The sequence below is a fragment of the Mus musculus genome, chromosome 12 (genome assembly GCF_000001635.26).
Source record: "Mus musculus strain C57BL/6J chromosome 12, GRCm38.p6 C57BL/6J".
Classification (NCBI taxonomy): Eukaryota; Metazoa; Chordata; class Mammalia; order Rodentia; family Muridae; genus Mus; species Mus musculus.
Genome location: NC_000078.6, coordinates 108,362,263 through 108,389,942, shown reverse-complemented (window position 1 = coordinate 108,389,942; position 27,680 = coordinate 108,362,263). Strand labels below are relative to the sequence as shown.

At 50.9% G+C, this 27,680-nt stretch overlaps 1 protein-coding gene across 2 annotated transcripts in view; it reads right to left on the bottom strand.

The window, feature by feature from the left end:
* Nucleotides 1–18,941, bottom strand: part of Eml1 (echinoderm microtubule associated protein like 1) — a 168,575-nt gene extending 149,634 nt beyond the window's left edge. Inside the window, exon 1 of one of the 2 annotated variants that reach the window (XM_017315168.1) lies at nucleotides 18,591–18,941. In XM_017315168.1, the coding sequence (XP_017170657.1) occupies nucleotides 18,591–18,618 (28 nt within the window). In that variant the 5' untranslated portion in view covers nucleotides 18,619–18,941. The remainder of the gene's footprint in view (nucleotides 1–18,590) is intronic. The other variant, NM_001286346.1, reaches the window with a different exon arrangement.
* Between the last annotated feature and the right edge of the window lie 8,739 nt (nucleotides 18,942–27,680).

Here is a 27,680-nt window from a genome sequence, read left to right as displayed (position 1 = left end):
AGAACCTGGGGATAGGGAGGACAGAGACAATTGCCTTTGGCAAGCTGCAGTTCACAGGCCATCCAGGGTCAAGCTCTAGAGGCCATGGGGCCGCAGTATCCCACCCTTGAGGTCGCACTGCCTACTAGTGGGCTCTCTCTCTGCACCTCAGGGGCTCTCTCTCTGCACCTCAGGTCAGCAGAGGCCCAGGCTTAGTCGTTTTACTAAGGGGGCTCAGCTTCTTCCTACTTAAGGGCCTGACTTTGCAGGGAGGGTGGAAATGTGTGAGAAGGAAGAGCTGTTAGTTGCCAACAAAAAACATATATACTGGTCTCTCCATATTGGTGGCATTGGGTTCCAGGCACCCCATACCTCATATACCAAACCCTAAATCCCTCATTTGAATCAGGGAAGTGTTGCAGAGCCTACAGTCAGCCTTCCTTGCTAAGTCATTTCCAAGTCGTTTGTAACACTTAATGCCATGTGAATACTAGGTGACCTTGTCGTATAGTAGTTATAAGGTGTTCCTGAGTGCACAAAGCATTCTCCATGCCTATAGGACAGAGGCCGCAAATGCGGACTTAGAGGCCAATCGTGCTTCTTCTCATGTAAAACAGTTCCTGTAACTTATCTGAGATGATTTTTGTTTTAGATACTATCTTGCAAAGTTGTTCAGTTTGGCCTTGAACTCCTGGGCTCAAGCAAATTCTCCTGCCTCTGTCTTCCGAGTAGCTCGGACTGCAGGCCTGGCTGTACTCAGCAACCTGGTGATTTCTTGGTTCTTCATTCACCAAAGCTTTCCTGAGCCAGACACAAACGCTTAGTGGGCTGAAAGGCCAGCGAGGCCCAAACTGTAGTGACCACACAGGACAGAGCATATGACTTCTGGGGACAATAGCCTTGGGATCCAGCTTCACAGGATTAAAAATGGTTCTAGGGCTTGGGAGATAAAGTACTTACCACCCAAGCATGAAGGTCAGAGTTCAGTTCCCCCAGAACCAATTGAAAAGCCAGATGGGGTGATAGTAGCCTATCTACAATCCCAGCATTAGGAAAGAGGAGAGACCAGCTCTCTGGCCAGCTACAGTGGATGTATGGGCAAGCCCTGTGTTCTTATGGTATAGCCTGCTTCAGTGGATAATGCAGGAAGGAATTGAAGAAGACTCCTAACTTGGCCTTCAGGCCTCTACATACACACTTGCATGTGCAATACACACACACACACACACACACACCATATATATATCAAACAAGAGCTTGAAGGTCTGACTTTTCTTCAGTGTGGGAGGATGTGATGCAGCTGTGAGATACATCATTCAGGGTAAGGATGCCTGTCCTTCAAGCTATAAGGAGGTGGAACAAGACAAAGCCAGAAGGAAGAGGCAGGTATCATGGGCAAGGATGGAGCTGCTATTCCCGGGACAAAGCCACCTAGGGAAGAATGTGCGCTCCTTCCAGACATGTTCCCGGGTCCCTGGCCATAGCCCCCCAGGGAAGCTGCAGCTGTGTTCCTGTCTATAGTGAGCTCTGTAGTGAGCTCAGAGAAACCGGTCCTAATCTCTGACCCTGGAAAAGCCTCTTGAGTGTGTGTGTGTGTGTGTGTGTGTGTGTGTGGTGGAGGTGAGGGCATGAGGGGGCAGTTTAGAACTTCAGGGAAGAGATGATCCTGGATTATCAGGTGGGTCCTTCAAGACTGTCACAAATGTCCTCACCACAGAGGGGTAGAGCCACAAGCAGAGGAGAGAGGCCTGTTGCAGCTGCAGGATGCGTAGAAGGACTTCTACCTGAGACTGAAAGCCTTAACACCCGGGACTGAGCCCTGGGACACTAACTTCAGACCCGGCCTTCAGAACTTCGAGAAGGTTCCATGCAAGGATAAGAGGTGTGGGAGCAGGGAGGAGCCAGATGGGTTCTGAGGCCTGAACCCACCTAACTCCTACAGACTTTAATGCCTGGCAGTTTGTCTCCAGCTTGGTGGTCCCCATGCACAGCTCCCTACGGGAAAAGGCTGGCACAGAAACATTCAGCAGACATCTACCAACCATCTGCAGACAGAGACGGTGAGATCCTTGCCTTCGCAGGGGGGTGAGATCTGACTCCACCTGGGCTCCCTCTCTGCTTCTCTCTCTCCTTTCTGTTTCTCCTCAGAGCTCTGTCTCAACAGGTCAAATGTAGACATCAGAAGCTTTTAGGAGCGCTGATCTGAAAGGACCTCAGTTCTCCAGCTCGGTCTTTGAACACACATTACTTTATTTGCTTGTGGTAACCATGTGCTAAGACACTGTAGTAGTGACAGAAGCAGCTGGAGGGGGCGGAGAAGGATTTGTTTGCTTGCCGGGAGGATGGGAGGGTACAGTCCACAATAGAGGGGAAACAGAGGCGGGAGTGGCATATTATGGTGGCAGCAAGAGCCTGGGGTGGCTTGCCCACATTTTGGTCCACCACTAAGCACAGTTGGGCCCAGAAGGTGGGATTAGATTTTAACCTTCAAGGTGACCCCCAACAATCCACTTCTTCTGGGTTCTCTGGGCTCCAACCCCATAGGACCCATAACTTCCCAAAGTGGCGCCATCATCTGCAGACAAAGTGTTCAGACACAAGAGGCTGTAGGGACATTTTACATCTCAGACATAGCAGACATCAGCCTCTTCTTGCACACATGACAAGTGTCAGGAGAAGTACAGATCGCATGGCACCAGGTGGCAGAACTCAAGTGCCAACGTCAATCTGGATCCTCTGGTCTGCCCTCCTTCCCTGTTTTCCACCTGTGACCTTTTTGGCCCAGAATATAGTACCAGGGGCAGAGAATGAACCTGGCACCCAGCCTACCACAGTAGCTACGAACAGCTGGCTCGGAGCCAGGAGTTCTGCATCGGGTATCAGCTTCCTTTCAGCTGAACAGATTCGGTGAATACCAGGGCTCCTCAGAGAGTCCGCTCTCCTCCCCATCTGGTTCTGTTCCCTGGAGTCTCCTAATAAGCTTGCTGTTCCCAAGTGGATTGGTTTCCACTGTGACAGGCTGATTAAGTCCCTTCACCTCCATCTGGCTCAGGTTACAGCTACACAATCAGCCTAACGGCACCTCCACAGGCCACAGGTGCCCCAACATAGGGCACAGCTGCCCAGCCTCACAGGAGTGTGCTCCCGGCAACAGAGCCCTCCAATGACCAGCACAACTGTAACAAGCCACTGCAGCAAAGTCTCCGGGTGGCCAAACTATTTATAAGAAGGACAGACCAAGTCCCCTTGTCAGATGCCTGGTGCCAGCCAGGCCCGTCGGCATTCCGCCGGGGAGTGTCTGTCTTGGCCTGCCCATCCACAGCCTGGCAGTACTTCAAAGCTGGGGGAAAGATCACCCGGGGCTGGGCCACATCCATCAGCACCTTCCTTGATGCCCTTTCTAATGGGATTTTTGTACACATACATGCCTCCATGCATTGGCTTCCTCTTTGTCCCTCTCTCTTACTATTAAGCTTTTGAAGGGAAGACCCTAGTGCAGCTCCAAGCAATGATGTCCACTGGCAAGCATCCGGGGCCAGGAACTGGGCACTCCATAAATTTGGGAAACAGATACTGTCATTGTCCCCTTATACAGGCAGGCAAACTGAGGCTTGAGGCCCAATATTGCCCAATAAGTATTTGAGAAAATGCATAGCAGCCTTAGCCACCAAAGAAGCCAAAGTCAAAATCACAGAGAGATGACACCCCATATTCCTCAGAGTGATGGCAATCATAACCCAGTTTCCTGTGGGAACTGGGGTCCAGGCAGAGACACCAGATGACAGTGCTAGTGGAACACAAAAATATGTACCCACAAGCCACAGCCTAGAGCATGAGTTCTCAAAAGGTTCAACATGGCCGGGTGTGCTAGCCAGAGCCATCAGCCATCAGTGGACCAATCAGCACAGCGGGCCTTGCACAGAGGTAAGACGATGTCCTGACTCTGGCATTGCCCTAAGCGAGAGAGATCTCGGCTGTACAGCATCCAACATTGCACAGGAGAACAGTCCAGAGGGGTCAAATCCACAGAAACAGGAAGCCCGACTGAAGCTGCCAGAGGCTGGGGGTAGGGGGAGGTGTGAGTGCTGTTGGGGATGTGCCCTCCCGATGTGCCCTCGGGTGACAAGTGCAAAATGAGCCAGATAAAGGGCAGAACATTTATCCTTCTTTTGTGAAAAGAACCCATATATCCCCCAAAAGCTCTCAAATGTCATATTTAGCAAGGACGACCTTGAATTATCCCGAACTCCCGAATGCTAAGATTACGGGCACACACCGTGTGTGCTGGGGAGTGAAGTCAGGCATTTCTGCTACCTGAGCATTCTACCAACTAAACCACATCCCCAGAAGCAAATGGCCAAACCTAATAGCATATGAGCGATATTTCAAGAAAATTGCTACCCTCCTCCCCAAAATGGAGAGATGGGACAATGGAGCCAGGATTAGAACCCAGGACTTACCCCACAGAACCTGCATCTGTAGGTGTTCCTGGCCATCCATTTTGTTTCCTCTGATGGTCTCAGAGGACCCTGAGCACAGCTCCCTTGGAAGGATGAATGCCAGGTTTTCAGCAAATGTATCTGGTGGCCTTAGCCACTCCGAGGGCAGTCAGAGGAGCAGGGCACAGGGCTGACCCTGTGACTCTGGACAGCGCCTGCCTATTGCTCCTGACCTGCCTTTTCAGAGGATATAGGGGCACAGAGTGGAGAGCCAGCCAAGGGGGCCAGTCTGCAGGGTGTAGAAGGCAGACTTGGTGCCTTTGAAAAGCCTGAGTGCTGAGCTGGGTGTGGCCCTCCCATCTCCTCTTAGGACTGGCTGGCTTCTTTTCCCCCCAAGGTCCTGCAGTAGAATCTCCAGACCTGTTCACAAGCTTTCTTTGTCAACCCTGGCCTAGTGCAGACTTGGGTTTGACACAGGAGTGATCAACAGACACAAACGGGGTGCTCTTGGGTCCCTGGGGTATCCTGGAACTGTAAGCCATGTCCTTTCTCCACTGTCTACAAAGCACAGGCCACCCCTAAAAGAAGCCTGCCCTTCCCTCAGGTCCCACTGACTGAGCCACGGCTGGTATTTCTCAGTCTCCCTACCTCCCACTCCCATGATCCTTCACCCTGGATACAGACTGAGGCTGGGACAGAGCTCAATGTCCTCTAAGAACTTCTCTACACTTCCAGGACAGTTAGGATCCTTAGCATCCACAGTGGGAGGTAGAGGGGCTAGAACTTGGGTCCCCATGCTTGCACCATAGACACTCTCCTGACAACTATCTAACTAGCCCCAGGGTTTTTGTCAGTTTGGTTGTTTTGTTTTGTTTTATCCTGTTTGTCTGTCTGTTTAAATGTGCTGATCCCAGTGTCTGAGCTTATGCACCAGTGACACCTGATAGGGTTGTGATAACCTGGATGAGCAAGAACAGTTGAGAAGGGCTGTCTCAGGGCAGGGCACATGTGCACACACAACAGAAGCCTGGCTCCATCCGCCTCCCTCTGTAACGACTTGTGAGCCCTGGAGGGAGGGGTGGCAGGCAACATCATTCCAGTCCTGGACAGGATAGAGGGTCCTACTGCTACAGGTGTTGCTCAGCCTACTCTGGTTGTGGGGCAGAGCTGGGAACCAGCTGCAGTCCCCAGCTGCTCTATCAGATGGCTGGAGCTTTGGGGGTACCTCCCTGGTCCTGGCTCAGGCAAAGGGAAGTGATGCATTTATCTTTGTGTTGTGCTCCTGGCAAGGACCTGTGGTAAACTCTCTGGAGGAAATGGACTTACCTGAGTCCAGGGCTTTTGAGGCAGAGCTGGCTCCAAGCCAGACCTCCAGCTTCAACCCCAAGGCTCTCCAGGAAGCCCTGATTTCCAAGGACCCAGGGAGCAGGTGACTCATTGTCAGGAGCCATCTAGGGAAGGCTAAGGCTAGGTGGCCCTCCTGGAGGTGGCCCACCATCTTTGTATGGTTTATGATGGGTGAGCTCTGAGGCAGGGTCCCAAGACACTTCATCTCAGGATTGCTTCTTGCAGCTGATATAGATTTCCGGCCAGTATCACAACCCCAAAGGATTCCTGAGCATCAGCCCGCCCTATTGAGCAGACTTCCTAGAGATCAACATGAAGATGAACTTTCATGAATTAATGCTGTTTAGATGAATTAATGATTTTATAGAAATCCTGATTTGATTCAAATAATTTTTTGGAAGAAAGTTTTAAAGAAATGATTTTAGTTGTTTTGCTAGAAAGATGTAATAAAGTTAGAATGTGCAGGACTGGAGAGATGGCTTAGTGGTTAGGAACATTAGCTGCTCTTCTCAAGGTCCTGAGTTCAATTCCACCAACCACATGGTGGTTGACAACCATCTGCAGTGGGATCTGATACCCTTTTCTGGTGTGTCTGAAGATAGCAACAGTGTACTCACATATAAAATAAATAAATCTTAAAAAAATAGAATGTGACTACTCATAAACTGTAAGTAAAGGCTGCATAATAAGAAATAGAATAATCTTTCGTAATTACACTAAAAAGAGATATAGGCTTGGGACAAATTTGTGTCAAGGAAAAACCATTCAGGTCCAAGGATAAAGCCACAGGTGTGCACTATTGATAAGGCAATATAAAAACTGTTGCTTTGAACTTCTAATGAGCTTACAGTATGAAACATTGCTTTGAAATTGTTATTGATACCTTTCTGTAACTGCTCTTTTATGTAACCTTTTATCTCTGAGGTAATTCTTCTTGCATAGAGACCTTTCTGTCTAAAAAGCTATAAAAAGGCTGAAAGCAATAAAGAAAAGTGGTGTGAGTTGTCTGTGTGAGTGACTTCTTCCCTTTCCTTTCTTTTCTCTCTGGTTCAAGAAGAGTTAATGAGCTCTGAGCCTCTTGCCTAGCCAGCAAGGCTGGCTAGAGGCTGACATGCCAGAGAAAGGAACTCTAACAGTAAATCCTTTTACTCATTCCCCACTGCTAAATAGCATGTATTAAACAGCCAGAAACCATGCTTGTTTAAGAGAAAAGAAGTTAAAGAGAAAAGAAGCCAGCAGTTTTCAGCTGCAGAATAAGCAAGAGAGTGTTAGGTTTCTAGAGGCCATCGGCTTTTGGCCCCCAGTACAGTGTGAGAGAGTTACAAGGCCAACGATCATCAGTCTTTTGACCTTCCTCCAGTGGTGTGTTCTACCTCAGCTTTGAATCCCAAAAGGCTTGGGCAGGCCCCCGGAAGTTCATAACACTTGGAAAGTAATGTGGAGTCAGACTGAGCTCTGCCCTCAGAGCAAGGGGACTGGAAGTGTGTTTGTGGCAACTGTTCCAATACTTACACTTTCCCACTGGAAATGTTAAGGTAAGGCCTTAGACAGTGGTTAGAGCCAATGCAGGACAGCAGAAACACTGTGTGCTCACAGCAGAGCCCCATCTACAATCCCACCTACAATCCCAGCCCTGTTTCTGGTGACATCATACAGCCTTAGGGAAGGGTTCACAAACATCATGTAGTCTGGAAAACTCTGTGCGTGTGCATGTTACATGTGTGTCAGTATCAGATGCTCATACATCCAGAGCTTGGGTCACTCATACAACCGGAAGTTCACCATTTCTGCTAGGCTGATCACCGTGCCAGCTCCCATGATCCTCTTGTCTCTACCCACAATGTTGGGGTCACAGGCACATGCCTGGCTTTTTGCAGAGGTGCTGGGGATTAAAACTGGAGTCCTCATACTTGAAGACCAAGCACTCATCCCTACTGAGTCATCTCCCTTGCCCTGAAAACTGTACTTTAAAATGGCCCTTCTCTTGCAAGAACCAAGGCGTGTTATGCTCTGCCCTCTGGTAGACTGTTAAGTTTTCACTGAAATTTGTTTCAATAAAATCAGAACAATATTAGGCTGGTTGGTTGCTTAGTTACTTAGTTAGTTGAAACAGGGTCTTACTCTGTAGCTCAGGCTGGCCTCATCTTTCTGGGCCAGCCTCCCCAGGCAGAGATGGCAGGCCTGTAACTATACAAGCTGGTGAAGATGTTCACCATGGACCCCGACTCTGCTGTGGATTGTGTGCAATTGTGTCTATTGGAGCCACGACACAGACTATCCCATAGCTTACCCAGACCATCCCCACTTTTTCCTACAACCATTCCCTTCTGAGCTCTCTGGTGTGACACCCCTTGATCTGTTCCAAGCCTCACGCGCCGCACTGTCTCTTTTGCCCCTTACCAAACAGAACATCAAAAGAGACTTTTGAAACTGGAGAGAAGACTTCTCAGCTGGTAAAGCGAGACTCTTGACCATCAACAGCTAATGTCTCCCCTAGCTCTGTTGCTTCTTGCTGGTCCTGGAACCAAATCTTCCAGAAATTGATTTTTTTGTTTTTCTTTTTCTCTCTCTGAGACAACATAACTCTTTTGTCTCACAACTCTGTGACCAAAGGACTGAGATTGAGTGTGTCTAGTCTCTCCTTGGCGAGTACATGGTCTTCTGCTGTCTTGGCGTGCCCTGGGCTCTCTACGTGTCTCTGTTCTGGTTTTTTCTTTTCAACTAAAATAAGCAAACTACTTTACATGTGATTTAATGTGTGCCACAGGATGTTCTGAAGTCTGCGCCCTATTGCGGCATGGATAAATCTAGCAATGACCAAACAGACCACCTCACGTAGCTGTCTAATCCTGAGAGCCTCACCATCCACTCAACTTTTCATGTACGCAGTATGCTATCCTTAATAACAATCACCTTGGGGTTCACAGATCTGGAATGTACTTCTTCAGCCTCACTAAGATTCTGTTCTCTTGTCCACGGTCCTCCATGCCCCTCTCCCAGCTCCCTGTGCCCCGCCCCTCTCCCTGCTTCCCGCCCCTCTCCCCCAGCCCTCTCCCTGAGCTCCGCCCTGAACCCCGAACCCCGCCCCGAGCCCGGCCCCACTCCCTGAGCCCCGACCCTTCTCCATGCTACCTGCCTCTCTCCCTGTTACTGCTCCCCGCCCCTCTCCCTGTTCCCTGCTCCACCCTTTGGTAAGCACCATGCTACACTCCATATCTACATGTCAATTCTTTTAGATTCCCTGTAAGAGTGAGATGGTATTTGTCTTTTGATGCTAGACTCAATATTATCTTGAGTAACATGATTCCATTCTACATTGTCAAAAATGGCTGGCTTTCTGTCCTTTTCACGGCTGACTAACATTCTATCATAATAGCCCACCCCTCTTTATCCATTCATCTACCAATGTAATCATCATTCTGGGCAAGGATTTTTTTTCAATAATATCTCAAAAGCATCGATAACAAAAGCGTAAACAGCCGAGTAGGAGGGGTTATGTCCCATGAACGAGCTGCTGTAGAGCAAAGGAAACAATCTCCGAGGTGGGGACCAACTCCAGGACAGCATACGATCGATCGCCATGCGATACCTGCAAAGTACAGTCAACCTCTGTGTCCCTGCCTGCTGCATCTGTGGATCCAACCAACTGGGAAACGGTATCCAAAAGCAAAACCTCATGGCATAGCTGGCATGTGCTACATAGTTAGGCCTATGGTCTCACTTATTGGACACATTGTCATTTCTTCCTAAACAGCACAGTGTGGCAGCTTTCATAATCTCTGCACAGTGGCAGGAAGTGTAAGTCACCTAGAGATGATGTGAAGTACTCTGGAAGATTAGTAAGCTGTATGCAAATACCGCATCGTTTCTATAGCAACTTGAGAATCCTTAGATCCCGGTATCCTCGGGGTTATGGAAGGGTGGCTAAGGGTCGCTGTATACATCTAACCGAGGATTAATGTGCAGGACACATAAGAAATCCATGGGGCTGGAAGGATGGCTCAGGGGCTAAGCATGTACATCTCTTGGAGAGGACTCTCATCAGGGAGTTCAAAACTACCTGTAACTCCAGCTCCAAGGGGTCTGACACTTTCCTGGCTGCCTTAGGCACCCCCTCATGTACATGACTATACACTCAGACATACGAAGAGGAAAGAGGAAAAGAGAGAGGGGGAGGGAGAGGGGCATCTTAAAAAGAAAGAAAGCAGTTCAAGCCAAATGTCATGGTTCATGCCTATAATCTCAGCGATGGGGCAAGACGAGTGCTGTGATTTTGAGGCTAGCCTGGGCTACATAGTGGGCTACAGACCAGCCTGGATTACAGCGTAGACCCTGGCTCATTAAAAATATATTTTAATTAAATTAAAAAGAACCTTGAAGAGTGGTGGTGCATCCCTTTAGTCCCAGCACTGGGGAGGCAGAGGCAGGAAAAGCTCTGAATTTAAGGTCAACTCCTGGTCTACGGAGTGAGTTCTAAGACCCTGTCACAAAAAAAAAAAATAAATAATAAAGGATAGGATCAAAGAAAGAAAGAAACTCAAATAGCTTCATAGTGAAGATCCAAGCAATCCAAATACAAAATGGGGAGCCAGACCTGATACTTCTCAAAAGAGGGCATTCAGACAGCCATGAGGTATGTGCAAACACCCTCAGCACCAGAGATCACCAGAGCAATGCAGAAATAACGGAAAGCCATCACCTTACACCTGTTAGAAGGGCTGGGATCAATGAGAAAAGAGACCAGAGAGACGGTTTCATGGGAGAGATGTGCTTGCCTCGCAGGCCCAAAACCCCAAGTTCAAAATCAAGAGCCTTTGTAAATGTGAATGGAGAAAAATGGACTCAGGTTGTTCTCTGACCCCACCCATGAGCTCAAGCACCGGTGGCCACACACACACACACACACACACACACACACACACACCATGTACCTACACACACGCATATCACTTATGCATAAACACACATGATCTGTACCCACATACACAAACACACACACACACACACACACACACGCACACGCACACTATACAAAACATTTTTAAAAGTTGAAAGGCTACATACAGAGGAGCCCTCACCATCCATGGCTGGTGGAAATATGAGCTAGTCCAGCCACTATGAAAATCAGTATAGTCCCTCAAAAAATTAAAAATAGACACACCATCTGATCCAGACATCTCACTCCTGGGGAAGTGGAATCAGCCTGTTTGGGACATCTGCACTCCAGGCAGCGCCGTCAAGACAGCCAAGAGACAGAAGCAGCCTAAGTGTCCATGAACAGACGAATGGATATTTTTGTGCTTTTAAGTGCAAATTCACGTCTGTGGCAGAGCAAGATGGCTTGAAAATTCTCGCCCCTTGCTTTGAATGATTGGCATTTTGAGAGTCATGTGACCTACAACGCACCCGTCTGCTAGCCACGGTTTACACAATGTGCTCTGAGCTTTTCATAATTGAAGTGGATTACTGTAGAGTTACAAAAAATGTTGAAGGGGGGAAACAACAGGGAAATAATTACTACTACTACTACTACTACTACTACTACTACTACTACTCACTCAGACACCCACCCTCTGCCTTCATGTACGTCATGTGACATGCTTTGGCCAATGAGATGCCAGCATAGCTATGCCCATCACTTCTTGTGGGGCCGTATGCTTGGCCATGCTGGTGTCTCTGCTCTCTGGACCCGGGTCGGTATGGAAGTATCCCAATAGATGCTTCTGTGTAAGGGACTGGATCTACCTGGACCAGACTAGAATGAACTTGGCATGAATGAAGACCTTGTACCACTACGAACCACTGCCGTTTGTGTTTTCCACAGCAAACTGAGCATGCGTGGGCTTTCAGTGCCGTCAGTGACACCCAAGAGGCCATTCTCATGAGTGTCAACCTCGAAAGCAAAATGGAAAGAGCAAAGGTGTGAGGCACTGCCTGGGTAGCCACTGATTGGTTAAACCTGCCTCAGCGACTTCCGGTACTTATTTAGACTTCCGGTGCTTATTTAGACTGTATAATCTCAAGAATAAAATAGTCTGGGGTTCAAAATGCTAATAACATTCTTTTAAAAAAATACAATAAATGAACCTGGTGAGATGGCACAGGAGATAAAGGCACTTGCTGTCAAGCTGACGGGCCACAAGGTAGATGAAGGGAACTAGCTCCTTTACATTGTCCCCTGACCATAGGTATGCACATGTGGAAGCATGCACACGCACACGCGCGCGCGCGCGCACACACACACACACACACACACACACACACAGTGAAAAAAATAAAAATACAGAGCCTAGCAAGGTGTCTCAGTGGGTAAATGTGCTTCCTCCAAGCCTGATAAACTGAGTGTAACTCCTGGGACCCACGTGGTGGAAGGAGAGAAACCACTCAGACAAGCTGTCTCCTGAGCACCACACATACATATGGCACACACCCAAACTGTGCACACACATATACATGCAAAATGAATAAACAAGATATAATAAATCCAAACAAATAGAACATCTTGCTCTCTCAACCATGCTCAATTCCACTTGACCCAAGATTCCCATATTGAATATCTAACGGCTCCCCTGTATGCTTGCCCTGGGATTCTTCCCGTAAGCAGGAAGTCCTCGTGGGTTCCGGAGACACTGAAGCAGGGTTCAAGCAAGGAGAATTCATTCATATGTTGCTAAGAGTTAAGATCATGTGTGAGGCCCACACTGAGCCTGTATGAGCCCTACACATGGCGAGGGAGGGCACACGCACGCAGTTATTTGTGGCTAACCTGAGGGATTTGGGACCAGTGAGTGTCAAATACAACACATAACTTACCCGAATCCAGAAGGAGAAAGAGGCCTACGCCAGAACGCAGGATAATGAGGGCGTCAGTTGTCCCCAAACACCCAATACCTCAGCACTCCCACAAGGGGCATGAAACACAGGACAGGCTGGGCTGGCATTCTTCAGGAATACTGCCCAGTGAGATAGCAGGAGGTAGAGGGGTGCTCCAACATGCAGTGCCCCTAGAGCTGCAAATCTCGGGGAAGGGTCCCTGAAGAAGGCAGACCCTCCTCCCGTGTCTGCCAGTAGCCTGGCTTTGAACGGGAGGGACAGAGTGAGATCCCTTAGCACAGTGTTGGGGTGTGGTGGGACCTGTTAGAGAGAGCAAGCGCCCTGAGAACGGTTCACAGGGCCATCGCCGGTCTTTCTTTCTCTCTTGGCCTCAGTTTCCCCCTGCATACTGTGGATACTATAAGCCGAAAGTGTGATATAAATATGATAAAGGACAGCAATGAGAGAACCCATCCAGGACTTCCACCTGTAACTGCTCTCTCCACACCCGACATCTCCCAGGAGGCAGTGCGGTGATGCTCAGGTCAATCCCTTCATGTCAGCTGTATCTTGAGTGTTCACCACAACTGCAGTGATCATTTAAAGAGAGCCACCTCCTCCCTCCTGCCTCTCCCAGACTCCTCATTTATAGGGAAGTGACAGGCATCATTTCATGGGATCCCTACAATGTCCCAATGTCACAGTGTCACCTCCACCTCACAGCTGAAACTAAGAAGTTCTGCTGGATGGAATGGAGGTAGACAGGGAGGAGCAGAGGGAAGGGAAACTGGCATCAGGATGTGATGAATGAGAGAATACAGAAGTGGAGGAGAGGGGCTGGAGAGGTGGCTCTGTGGTTTAGAGCACTGACTGATCTTCTAAAGGTCCTGAGTTCAAATCCCAGCAACCACATGGTGGCTCACAGCCATCCGTAATGAGATCTGATGCCCTCTTCTGATGTGTCTGAAGACAGCTACAGTGTACTTACATATAATAAATAAATAAATCTTAAAAAAAAAAAGGCGGGGAGGAGAAGGGTGACGAAGAGAAGGGGAAGAAGAGGAGGAGAAGGAAGAAGCGGAGGAGGAGGAGGAGGAGGAGGAGGAGGAGGAGGAGGAGGAGGAGGAGGAGGAGGAAAAGAAAGCTGTTGAAGTTCTGCTGGCTCCTCCCCCACCTCTTAACCTCCCGAGTCTTTTTCCAGTGCCTCTGTCCACAGCACATCAAACATTCGGGTCCCTCCTGGTTGCAGTGGCCTCCCTGGCTCCCTTCTACCTATAGAACAAATCCTGATTGCAGTTACCTGACTAGGCAGAGGGACATCAGGAAGCCATGAAACCCAGAAGGCAAGCAGCCTGAATTAGAGCCTCAGGGCCCAGAGACCACCCTCTAAGAACAGTGTCCCAGCCAGCTTTGTGGTTTGCATCTTGAGTGTCCCTTAGAGGGATGTGGCCTAGAAATATTAGGACCCTATCCCCTCCCCCACCCCCACCCCTCTGCTTCCTGTGTTCACACCACAATGTCCTGCCTGCCACAGGCCCAGAGCCACAATTCCAAGTGACCATGTGCTGAGGCCCTACGGTGAAGCCAAAATGGCCCTTTCCTCTTTGTGATGGGTTAGTCTTGGGACTTTGTTACTGTCGCAGAAAGCAGAATAGCAGAGTATTTGGGCATCTCCTCCAGAGATGCTTACCAGGCTCTGACGCGGAGTGTCAATCATCCGGTCAGCGGCCACAGAACCTAGGCTGCTTTGCTGTCTCTCAGCCTTGGGAACACAGAGATCACATCCCTCTCTGCAAAGCCCAACCAACTCTGCTTTTGAAGAAACTCCATTTTGTGGGAGACCAGGGGCTAAACTCCAACTCCAGAAAGAAAACCATGAAGTCCACTTGAGCAAACATCCCAACAGCAGGGTCAAGGTACATAGAGATAACTCGAGACATCCTGCAGAGAATAGATAACCTAGCCATCCTGTTTGTCAGGTGGTTTGCCCCTATGTTCAGTTCCTAAAGATTACTCCAGAAATGTAGTTTTTAAAAGATTATCTTGCTGACCCGTATAGAAATTCCCCAAGCTTGATGTAACTACAATAAATGCCCTGCACCCCTAGACTCAGGCTCTCTCTGACCTGCTGTAATGAGGTTCACGAGAGTCCTTGTTTGAGAACTAATAAAGACTCTTATGTGTTTACATCGCAAATGGCTCCTCGGTTGTCTTTGGGGCCCCTGCAACTTGGACATGACACCTCCTCTTGCTGTTGTGAGCCCAGCTCATGAGTCTTGAGAAGCACAAGGCAGGGAGCTTGGCTCAGATCCTCAGAGTAACCCAGGCTAGCCCAGACAAACTTTTCTACAGCCAGTGGCCTGAAGTTATCTTGAAGGCCTCCTCTATGTCCCAGAGTCACTCCTGGGTCCTCTTTGTCCCTTTCACAGTGTCTGCCTACCCGGAATCCAGGGCAGAGACAGCTGTCAGGTTTGTCCTCCGAGGTCTGCACAGCTGCTCTGGAGTCTTGGGCAGCGTGGATTTGAGGAGTCTCCAGGGAGAAACTCAAGTCAAGCCGGGGTAAGGAAGGAGGTGGAGGCGTCTCAGTGCCTGCTTAGGGACCCCACATGAGGCCTTGGGAGAAAGCAACCGGGTCTCTTGTGGGCCTGGAGGAAGCAGGTGCGTTATGGATGGCGCCTCAGTGTCTTCGGGCCCTAGGCTTGGGGCAAAGCCTCTGAATTGAGGCAGAGAGCCAAGTGCTTCAAGAGATGAGGATCAGGAGACCCTGCGAGGATGTCAGAGCCTTCTTAGAGAATCTCTTGGCAGTGTAGTATGAAGGGAGCTGACCTTGATAGAGCAACCCTCCCCCAACGAGAGTATCCAGAGCAGCCATCTCTCTAGGGACAAGTGGTGTGGCTGCACTGGAATTGGCAGACGCTACATGGAAGGAAACAGAGTCACCCAACAACCAGGTGCACACTCAGCTACTGTCCCCACACACACTCAGCTACTGTCCACCACCACAAACAGAGTCCCCCCCCACATGCTCTCTAACAGGACAAATGTTCACCCATCAGGTAAGTGTCTTGCCCAAGGCCACAGAGCCAGTGAGTGGGAGCAGAGATTTGAACCCTGAGCTGGTTAGACTACTTTCCTTGCTCTCTGATATTGTAGCACCCTGCTCTTAACGCTCAGACTTGCTTGGTTACTTTGTTTCCCCTCCTAAGCACAGAGAAACTGACAGCCCAGAGGCCTGCCAGCTCCTCCTACCGAAAGGGACTGAATGTTGTAAAGAATGTTGGACTGTATGGAATAAGTCACTTTGTATGTCCAGAAGGTGCTAAGTGCAGACCCAATGAGAAATGGGGCATGTCTCTATTTTACCACTGATGAAACTAACGCTTTGTTTGGTGAAGTGGTGCATCCAAGAATCGCTTGCACCCAAGGAGTAGAGCCTAGTCTGAAACACAAGCTTTGAAAAAGCTGTGCCTTCAGTGGGTCGGCAGTTCCTGCTATAAATACAACGCTGACTCCTGGGTAACCTTAAGCCTCCTGTAGGCTTGCCCGCCCAGGCCTAAGGCCATAAATCCCAGAGCCTGCGCCGCCCGCTGTGCTCCCCTCTTGACGGAATTTCCTCCCATGCCCTAACAAGGTACCACATTTTTTTTACAGGCTCCAGATGATTGGAGGCAGTGTTGAGCTACCTAGCAATCTCTGAAAAGAAGGGATGTGGCTGAAGGCAAGATGACACTCCTGGAATAAAGGACCTAACCTGGGTCAAAGACAGACCCAGCACAGAGAATAGGGGTTCTGGGTCCAGCCTCTGCTAGACCCTACAGCAGACGATGACCTTGGGCATGTCATCTGCCTGCTGGACTTCATCTCCCTTGCCTGAACAGTGGAGTCACGTCATTTGCCTCTAGGCAGTAAATGGCACGTCCAAAACACCCAGGACTAGGAAGGTGTCTGGGTATCGTCATTCCATTTTCTGCCCTGTAGCTTATTTATTGCCTGAACTATAAACCCCCTCACACTGCTAACAAAGACTGGCATCATTTTAATGGTGCTACAAGTTTTGGATTCTTTTACTCTTACTGCGTTAAGAAGAACAGAGTCCCTTCGATGGCCCCTTTGAGTGGATTTGCCCAAGGGCTCACAAGCCTCATGAATGTTGAGACTGTTTTTACAGGCCCTGAGACCAGTTAGGGACAACAGGGAGATTCCACTGAGCCTCCTGGATCTGTTGCTGGAGGCAGGCATCCCAGAGAAGCCTGAATGTCTGGAGATGAATTCCAGGAGACTTCTGAACAGAGAGTCTCCTCCGCTGCAGGCTGCAGCCTTAGTCTCGTTTGGTTTTGTTGTTGTTGTTGTTGTTGTTGTTTGGGAAAAGGTCTCTCTCTCTCTCTCTCTTTCCATTTTGCTTTCTGTTGTTTCTGGTTTTTGAGACACAATCTCTCTGTGTACCTCAGGCTGGCCTAAAGCTTGAAATCCTCCTGTCTCAGCCTCCTCAGCAGGACCTGCTTATATTCTCAGATGAGGCTCTGTGTCAGACCCATAGAAGGAAGACAAAGAGCACGGCACTGCATTTTACAGCCATAACGATTCCAAGAGCTTGCGCAGGGTCTCTTGTCAGAGCTGAGCCAGGACAAAGCAAACCAGTACTGACCCCACCCCCAGACAAAGAAGAGAAAAAGAGTATAAGTCCTCTCCTGGCCCCAGGCTTCACATACCATGCACACTCAGTGCCGTACCACGATCCTGGCAGCCTAAATATTGTCTTAGCCTTCCTGAAATACTCTACCTACGGGTGGCTTTACAGACTGCTAAAACTAGGGCTCTGTCCCTGGTGCAGGGAGAGCTATTCCGGGTTTGTGTCAGGTGTGGGGCCAGGCCAGCCAGCGACGGACGCTGGCAGCTCCCCAGGCACTGGTGGCCTCCGCAACCATAGGAGTAAAGCTTGGCGGCCGGCTCTGCTGGCGCCCGGTGGAAGCAGGCGAGGGCAGCCTGCTTTTGTCCATGTCTCCATCCTGACACACAGGCACATACAGAGCCAGGCCCGGAATGTCCGTCAGATACCACAGGGCCTCCCGGGACAGTCTGGCATGCCTGTGAATGCCGAAGAATCACCAAGGTGAGGTTTTAGGATAAAGATTCTATGGGCCAGAGCTGAGCCATGTCTTAACTAAGGACACCAAGGGAAGATGCCCAGGCCATGTTTGCTACTGAGCATCTGCTCACAGTACCTTCTTATCCTGTCTCAGAGGAACCGCTGCACTCATGATACACTGACACCAGCAGACACTTCTGTACATTATCATAATTTTCGCAAACCGCACGGTAGGTGTGTAGCCACATCTGTTCTCATTGCCACCTACAGACACTGAAGCTCAGAGACATAAACCAGTTGCTCAAGACCGTAGCCTGGACCACTTCCCATGGTAAACACTGAGTATGTAGTTCTCAGCTTCTACTATTTCAGGTAGCTAATCCTACACACATCAGGGTATATGGGTAGGAACTGGATTCCGACTGCATCTCCTCCCACCTGTATCCCCAGCCACCTCCATGCAGCCCAGGAGGAATCCTCAGGAGCTGATCAGAACATCCCAGTGGGCTCAGGATCCCGGAAAACCTCCCAGGACCTACGAGATTGTCCCAGCTTAATGCTTACACCCCTTCCGTTGCATATGGTGTCAAAGGTCATACACCCTGCACCCACTCTAAAGCCCAGCCCACAGCTTGATCCCTGAATCCTGTGGTCAGCCCTGCCCCTTCTCCAGGCTGACAGCCCAAGAATTTGTTAGAGGTAGGCTTCCTGCTAAAGCCTACTAGGAAATCAGGGGGTGCGGCCAGGGCTGAGCTTTGAAACTCAAACTGCCTCGCTAGGCTGCAGCTACCAGGAGTCAAGCTAAGAGGAAGGGGTCCCCACTTCACTGCTGCCTGCAGCCCGTGGGGGGCCGGGTGCCCTTGGTGACCGGAGGCCTTGCCTTTGCAACCGGAGCCATGGCCGGTAAATATAGCACTGCCACTCACCAGCTGAGGGGCCCTCGCCGTCCGACATGGTGGGGGAGATGGGCAGCCAGCTGGCCACCAGCCTGCGGGGACACTCAGAGCCCTCAACAGCCGTCACCCACCCAGCCTGGCTTGGGACTGTTCCGTGTCCAGCCCCTAGGCAGTGTCCTGCCTCGCCAGCCTGGCCACCCCCCCATGTTGGGCTGGGCAGATAAGAGCGTGTTCCCCGTGCCAGGAACCTGTGCGATTGGTGGATAAATCTAGGCACTGCCCTCCTCTGCCTGGGGCCTCTCCTCAGCAGCCCCAGAATGTTGCCCGAGAAGCTACTGCACCCCTGGGTGCTGGACCAGTCTCTGGAAACCCAGCTCTGGAGACTATGGAATGCCTTTTCCTCTCTCCTGGTGTCTAGTCCCACCTACTGAGTCAGGACCATTTATGGACATTTAGTGAAGGAGGATCCCAAGGGACGCTGCCAGTGAGTGTGTGCTGGTTCCAAGAGGCACACCGAGCACAGCCACCCAACTTCAGTTCACTCAGCTTTCCAGACAGCCACATCAGGTCCATGTCACAGACAGGGTTAAGTGACCCTGAAGGGAAACCAGCCCTCTAGGGGTGTAACCGGGATCTGGAGCCAGGCTGTCTGTCTCCGAGGCATAGGAAGCTTTGCCTTTGTTTAGCCAAGAGCACCCACATTTCTGGACACACACAGGGTACTTTCTGCTCCACCCATGTTGGGGAGCTGTGTGAAGGAGCTCCCAGCAGGAAGTGAGTAACTTCTGTGCTCACACAGGAAACGTGTGATTGATAGAACACACCGCTACAAGCATTTAGTATGTGCTTGCTGTATGCGTGACTAAGAGTCAACCGAGTCCCCTCCTGGTTCCCAATAGATAGGGGCAGTTCTGCTGTAGGGCCATGGCTCCCAGGGGTATCACCCCAGTGTTGGACTCCCTGTCTTATCCCCCCGCCCCTGGGACCAGGGATCATTCCAGTTGTGAGACCCATGAAGTAAAGCAGCTCAAAGAAAAAAAGGGTCTCAATCAGAGAGAGGGAGAATGCTTTCTTTCTTCTTTAAAGATTTATTTATTTATTTTATGTCTATGAGTACACCGTAGCTGTACAGATGGTTGTGAGCCTTCATGTGGTTGTTGGAAACTGAAAGGACCTCTGCTCGCTTCTGTCAAGCCTGCTCACTCCGGTTGTCCCCACTCTCTCAGGTCAATCCCGCTCGCTCAGTCCCTGCTTGCTCTGGCCCAAAGATTTATTATATTATACATAAGTACACTGTAGCTATCTTTAGTCGCACCAGAAGAGGGTGTCAGATCTCATTACAGGTGGTTGTGAGCCACCATGTGGTGGCTAGGACTTGAACTCAGGACCTTCGGAAGAGCAGTCAGTGCTCTTACACGCTGAGCCATCTCGCCAGCTCCTGGAGAAAGTTTTCATGCTTTCCCATGAAAACATAGAGTTGTTTGGCTCTAGCCTCCATTCCAGGAATGTGAGCCAGAAGGTACAAAGGAAGAAGCGGCAGTCCCCAGCAGGGGATGGCAGGGGTCCCCAGTACAGGCTGAAGGTAACTGCACTGTCCAGGCAGGAAGTATATTTTCCTGCAGAGGAAAGAAATCAAGGCAGGAGAAGCCAGGCGAGCTTCCCAGAGGAGGAGTCAGATACTGATACTGAGGGCCACTGAACCTCAAAAGGAAAAAAAAAACTAGTTCTGGGCCCCCCTGGAAAGTCTTGCACGGGCACTGAGGCCTTTTCTAACTCAGAGGCCACAGAGGGCTGTGATCACAAGGTCTCAAAGGAAGTCCTTTCCAGGAGAAGGGAGGACGGAGGGCTGAAGAGTCACAGCTCCCCTCACCCAGCACTGGCCCACGGGCCAGGAAAAACTAGCAAAGGAATTCAAAACTTCAAAGGCTCCTCTGGCCTGGCCCATGTCGTGTCCTATGCCAGGTCCTTTCCCTTTGTTCTCCTCCTCCTCCTCCTCCTCCTCCTCCTCCTCCTCCTCCCTCTCCTCCTCCTCCCCCTCTTCTTCCCCCTCCTTCTCCCCATCCTCCCCCTCCCCTCTCCTCCTCCCCCCCTCCTCCCCCTCCTCCTCTTACTGTCTTGAGGCATCTCAGGGGTCCACTGCTCCTGCTCCTGAACTCTACCAACCCTGACCTTGCTGTGGTCAGTGCCTGGTCCTTCCTGCGCTTAGCCCTGTTGTGTGGATGGGTAATAAGTTCATCACGGTGGGAAGTGTGCAAACAAAGCTGAACAGCCTGGCTAGAGACATAAAGGAAGTCCAAATGTCAGGCCGGGCTGGAGTCAATGCTGCCGGAGTCCCTTGAGGGTAACTAACTAGCCACCATGTTTGCCTGGCATGTACCCAGTTTTACCCTTGAATGCCCTGCCTGCATCCTGCGAATGTCCTCAGTCCCAGCAACAAATGACCTTACTGTGTCCCTCCCAACTAAGGCTTTAATTCTAAGTGATCAAAGAAGAGGCAAAGCAGAACCCGGGGGACTGTCTCTAGAGCCCTGGGGTCTCCATCTCCTCCTCACCACATCTTCTCCTTCCTCAGCTCAGACCAAAGCATGTAGTGCTTGCAGAATAGGTGCTGTGGAGAAGTCGGAGCTGGGGCAGCCACTACCTTACAGTGGGAGGGGCCCTGCCTTGGGGTGTGGTGGTTTGAATAAGAATGCCCCCAACACCCCCCTGTAGGCTTATCTATTTGAATACTTAGTCCCCACTTGGTGGAACTGTTTGGAAAGGATTAGTAGACTGGCCTTGTTGAAAGGAGGTGTGTCAAGGAGGGTGGGCTCTGAGCTTTCTTAAGCCCACACCATTCCCAGTTTGCTCTCTTGTGCTTGTGCTTGTGGATTAAGACATGAGCTGCCAGCATCTGCTCTAGTGTCCTGCCCGCCTGCCTTCTGCCATGCTCCCTGCCATGATGGTCATGGGCTCTAACCCTCTGCAACCGTGAACCCCAAATTAAATGCTATTTTTATGAGTACTTTGGTCATGGTCATGCTTTTGGCACATGGTGCATCCTAGTGTGATGGCACTTATAGAGGAGGCTCCACAGGGATGCTTACCTACAACCCTGGTGGGCAGACTTCAGGACCAGGGCTGGAGGGAGCCTGGTGGCACATGAACCAGGTCAGATGCCAGCTCTACATGGGCCTCCCAATCACTGGACAAGCCTGGGCCCAGCCTCCATATGCTCTCTGCCACCAGCTGCCAAAGGAAGCTTCTGCCTCCTTCCCTGGAGCCGTCTCTCTGTCTGGCTCTGCATTCCCACCCAGAGGGACAGCCCAGTGTCAGCTCCTGTGTGCAGGCTATTTCCCCTTCCTGACCTTGGCTCCAAGCCCCTTCCTGTTCTCTTTATTGTGAGAACATGTGTTAGGAGAAAAAAAAAAAAAACAACTTGGTTCTCTTGCCTTTGAGGTCAATAGTAACATGCGAGTGAGCCCACTGCATGTATGAGAATCTGTGAGCAGGTGGCTGTGCATGTGTGTATACGTGTGCTTGGTGGTGGGCATGTAGGGTATGTATGTGATGATGTGGATATGTGCTCCCATGGAATCGCGTATACATGTACATACATGTGCCTTACATGTATGGAGTGTGTATATGCATGTAAGGCAAGCACTTGCACATGTTCAATAGGACCTCTACCAGTTCATGCTGAAGTTGACCATGTCTGAGCCCACCAGCTCCCAGGACTCACAAGCACCTGGTGCCAATTTCCACAGTATGGTGGGGGACACAGCATGGTGGCCACTCCCAGGGCTCTAACAAGGCTCTGTGCAGTCTCCTGAGGCTCCAGGCTGGTGCATGTGGAGGGGCTGAGGTCAGGATGGCAGGGCAGGTGGGGCATGTGGTCGAGGGGTATTCTATGAGGGACTGTTCACCAGAATCCTAGGAAATATCAGGGGTAGAGGTGAGCAGGAGGAGGGCCTGGCATGAGAAAGAGCTCATGGCACCTCAAGAGTGGCACGAGATTGGCTGATGGCAAAGTGGAAACTTAAGGATTCTTTGGAAAGTCAGTTGTGTCGGATGGTGTTTTGCTGGGGCAAACATGTGAAAGAGTGTTTTCCTGAAGCAGACACAGGTGAAAGACTAAGGCAGACTCGTGAAGGAACATTTAGCTGAAGCAGACACAGGAGAGAGGATGCTCTGCCAAAGCAAGCCTACGGAAGGTCACGTGATGAAGGAGCCTTTGCTAATGACACACATGTATTGGTCTGCCTTACACTGCGGACGTAGTTGAACTGCATTGCTCAGGACTCCATAGAGAAAAAATGCACCAAAAAACTTCTAGAGGTGTGCCGGCTTTTTTGCCTTTTTGCCGCTTCCTTGGACTGGGGTTGACTGGCAGAGTGATGTCAGCTGAGGCAAGACCCATGGAGGACACGTGATGTTTGGAGGGAAGATATAAAGAACTTGATGGACAGTGATGGAGACAGAGCTTGGCTTGCTTACAGAGCTAGCTGTGTAGTGCTTGTGGGTCTCAAGTCTTCACTGATCTTCACTTCCCTGAGAGGCACAGGCAAGAACTTCTCCTGGTGTTCCTCCAGGTCCCTCCTGCTGACTTGAACCAAGGCTGAGGCCTGGCTGTCTCTGCTGTGTAGGGCCACCACTGCTGATTTGTGTTTGCTATGCTGATTCTACCGAAATGGACTGCTAGTGATTCCATGAAGTGTGGTGAGTGGATCAAGCTGCCGCTGCTGACCTGTAAACCGAACTGCCGATTTCCAGACAACACAGAGGGGAGTTGCTCCAAAGAACCTTTCTAAACAGGTCCACTTCCCACCCACCCCTGTATCCTTTCTTCCTCACTACCTCTGATGGGTGGTGGGCTACAAGGGAGGTTAAAGCATTTAAGAACCTTCATTAAAAATAAAGTTTGAAAAAGTTAAAGTTACAGGTGAGATGAGAGATGTCAGTGGAGTTGTGACCTTTGCACGAGAATAGGGTATAAAGGGTCACACATTTACCAGACATCAGTGGGGTCCAGCCCTAGGCCTGGAGTCTGGGTGACATGATCAGAGAGGATGCCTCCTTCCTATCCTCTTTCCCTCTGCTGGCATTCCCATTCCCATGGGTCATATGCCTGGCCAGGCCTTGGGAGTCCAGGGTCTCCTTTCTAGAAACACACTTCTCCCTTGATTTTGGGTGAGGGAATACACAGCTTCCCTTGGCACCTCAGTGGGTGGGAACTGAAAACCGGCCCATGTCTGCACCGAGCAGTACTTCCTGAGCAGGTGGCCTTGCAGAGGAGGCCTGGCCTCAGTATGTGGGCCAAGCACAGAAGGAAGGCTACTTGCCTAAAGCCTAACCTGGGCGGTGATTACCGCGTGCTCCACCAACTCTAATTCAAACAGACACCTCCTCCAGATAGGATAAGGTCAGACACACCCAGCTGCACACAGCCTGAGACACACACACACACACACACACGAGACGTACAGGGAGACTCACATGCATCTTATATGCAAAGAGGAGACTATGGGAACATACAGAGATACTGTGAGACCCAAGCAGACACAAATGCTTACACACACAAAGGTTCACATACATGGGGTTCATATATATATATATATATATATATATATATACACACACACACACACACACAGTCACAGACACACACACACACACACACACACACACACACACACACACACACTGTGTGCTCCAGCACAGTTCTGGAAATTAATTCTGCACACACCCCGTGCCCACCCCCACCCCAGCTTCCCTGGCCCAGCCCCAAGTACAAGTAAAACACTCCCTGGGTGGCCTCCAGGCTCCAGGCCAGGAGAGAGGCCAAACAGGCCAGGCCGGCTGCTCTAGTGTCCCTGGTGGGAGGAGAGACAACCTGCGGCTCCTCATGTCAAAACCCTCACATCTGCTTTAGGGCCTTAGGAACTCTACCTTGTGGTGAAAACAGAAAGAGGCTCATGGGAAGGCTTCCTGTCCTGGACAAGGCCCCTGGGTGCTGAGGCCCCCACCCTGCCTTGGGCCCTGTGACAGGGAAAGCCCCCTTAAGATGTATCTATAGAACTGGGACCTCCAGCTAGAGTGATGGCTCAGAGGTTAAGAGTACTGACTGCTCTTCCAGAGGTCCTGAGTTCAAATCCCAGCAGTGACTCACAATCATCTGTAATGGGATCCAAAGTCCTCTTCTGGTATGTCTGACAGCTACAGTGTACTCATGTAAAACAAACAAACAAATAAATAAATAGATAAATAAATAAATGGAACTGGGACCTCATGCACATTTGAGGGAAGTTGAACCCAAACATGCCAATGTTGGTGGCTGCCTCTTGAGGCTCCTTAAGAGTGGATCACTCCAGGTCCCAAGCGGAGGGACTACCTCTGCAGGAAGCACGCTAGGAATTGTTGCTGTCAGGGAGAAGGTGAGGGTTCCTATCCACAAGGCTGCCTGTACTAATGCCCCTGCCTGGGGTCTCTCACACAGACACAGGTCCTTGCCCTGGTACTAAGGCCAGCAAAGGTCTTGGCTACAGACTCTGCTCAGGCTAACCCCAGCCACGGACTGAGGAGGGAGTAAAAGCAGAGGTGGGTCCTGGATAGACCCTGGAACCTGGCTGGCTAACTGGAAGGACGTAATCCTCCTGTTGCAGCTCTCCCCGACTCTTACCCATGCCCAGCTCCCCTGGAACAGTCGGGAGCTGAACACAACAAGGTGGGTGCTTCCCAGTGAGCCAGCCCCCAACCTCTTTTTGGACTCCACCTCTGGAGGATTAAAACCCACAGGTCCGTCCGTCCCCCTCCCCCCCCCCCCCCCCGCGCCCCCAGTGAGAAGTCCCAGCATGCCTCCTGTAGAGGTAACCACCCTGGAAAGAGCTGGAAAGACTGGCTATTAAAGGGTCTCAAGTATAGGGGAAGGAGGAATATAAACTGCCTGCCCAAGACCATGAATACTTGAAGCTTCCTGCCAGGGCAGAGCACAGATTTAGAGTCCATGTCCCCCCCACATTCCTGTGTCTGAGTTTACAAGGGAGGAAATTTTCAGAAAAGGTCACCATTGCCTAGAGGCAGGCAGCCAGGGAGATAGCCACCCTCCAGAGTCCCTGGGGAGGGTATCACAGGTAACATGAGATAGCCTGCACCCAGCTTTCTCCCCTTTGTGCATTTCTGATCAGTGATTCCCATCTGTGGTCTGCGAGTTCCACCTGGCTCTGGACATAAGGTTTCCCCTGCCTAGCATCCGACAGTCCAGGTCTATCTCTAGGAGAGGCATTGAAAACCGAGGGCCAGGTTGTTGGCCAGCAAGAGCCTACACTGCTGCCTCCCAAACCCAGGCACCTGGCAGGGTGTGGAAGGCGCAGGGTCTGGTGGCACAGTGAATGAGCAGGCCATGCCAGAGCTGCTCCAGAGTGGCCCCGTGTGGTTCCTCTGAGGACTGCAGGTCTTTAAGCCTGCCTTCCCCTACAAGGAGCAAGCAATAAAGATGCTAATAATGGCCAGCAGGAAGGGATCCCCAGACTTTGCACCACACTCCACCCCATTCATGATCACACCTAACGGCTCCACCAGCCCAGAGAAGGGAGTCCTGTTAGAAGCCCTTCCTTTTGAATGAGGAAACTGAAGTTCAAGCTGCAAAGCCAGTGACAGGTAAGGTCAGGATTTGACCTCTGCTGGACTGAGAGCCCCGCCCCTCGCAGGGAGTGGTTCATGAGGTCGAGGCAGGGCACCAACCCTCCAGGAGCTGGCCGAGGGTCCTCCTGCCCTCTCCCTCTCTCCGATCTTTAGGTTCCAGCACAGAGCTCCGACTCAGGCCTGCAGTGACCGGCCACCAGGTATGAAGGTCCGTGAGTGAGTCCTAATTCCATCACGACTGTGACCTTGACTTTTCCGTGTCCTGTCCCCTGGGGGGACTTAAGACTGGAAGGAGGTGAAGGCCCAGGCTCAGCCATTACCAGTCCAAGCCACCGAATGCTAACATGGGCAACTGGACATTTCTGAAAGAAGCCAGTCCTCCATAGGCCAGGTTGTGCCCTGACAGCACAGAGGCAATGACCCTCAGCCCTTCTGTGTGGGTGCTGGGGGGGGGGGGGCTCTCTCCTGTGGGATCAGGCCCAGCAGTGGCAGAAACTGGAGGCCCACATGCATAGGGAAGATAGCTGGTGAGCTTCAGAGGTGCCTTGGGTTGGGGTGGGGGTGGAATCAGAGCAGGGCAGAAGCAGGACAGGGCTGAGGACAACATGGGAGACAGTGTCCTGCCAAGTGGCTATGGAAAAGGGCTGCTACGGGCACTGACAAGTCAGGGGTGGCTTTGCCTGTAAAACACAGGCCAAGCCTGGCTAGCCCACCAGAGAGAGACAGGAGGGAGTACAACAGGAACCCAGCCTGTAGCTCCAGAGGCACCCCCAAACTCCTGCCCAGTAGCTGTGACCAAAGAACTTGTACAAGACAACCTGGGCTGGGGCAGGGACAGGCCAGGAACCAAGGCACAAGCTCCCCTGTCCCTAGCTGCACCCTAGGCCCCGGCTGTGCAGAGCAAATCACCTCCTTCCCTAAGCTTTGATGTCATCCATTCCTTAGGAAATTCAAGACTGCTCAAGACCAAGGGAGACAATGTATCCTGAAGGTTGTCACAGTTCTACCCCTCCCCTGGTGTGGAGAAGGGGCCTTGCTGAGGTAGAGAAGTTTGTTTCTGACTCAGGCTCCCAGTGGGGAAGGAGGAGCTGGGACCATGACTCCTGGACTGGCCCCAGAGCACACAGCCTCCCAGGGCTCCCTCTACCTTCTGACTAGGTCATTGTGTACAACACAGTGCCCACAGGGCAGGCATGAGGCAGTTATAGGTGCCAAGGTCAACCACACACACATACACACACACACACACACACACACACACACACACACACACACACACACACACACACACCTCAAATCAAGCTCTCAATGCCAGGACCCTTCCTGTAATGCCAGAGCCGCATGCCACCCCGCTGCAGAGAGTCTAAGCATAGGAAACTGGTTTCTGCTAGAGGCCGTCTGGCACCTCCAGGACCATCTGTAAGCAGGCAGCGTCTAGAGCTGTCCCAGCCCCCTGGGATCAGCCTTATCATCCCACCCTGCACCCTGAAGAAAGGGAAG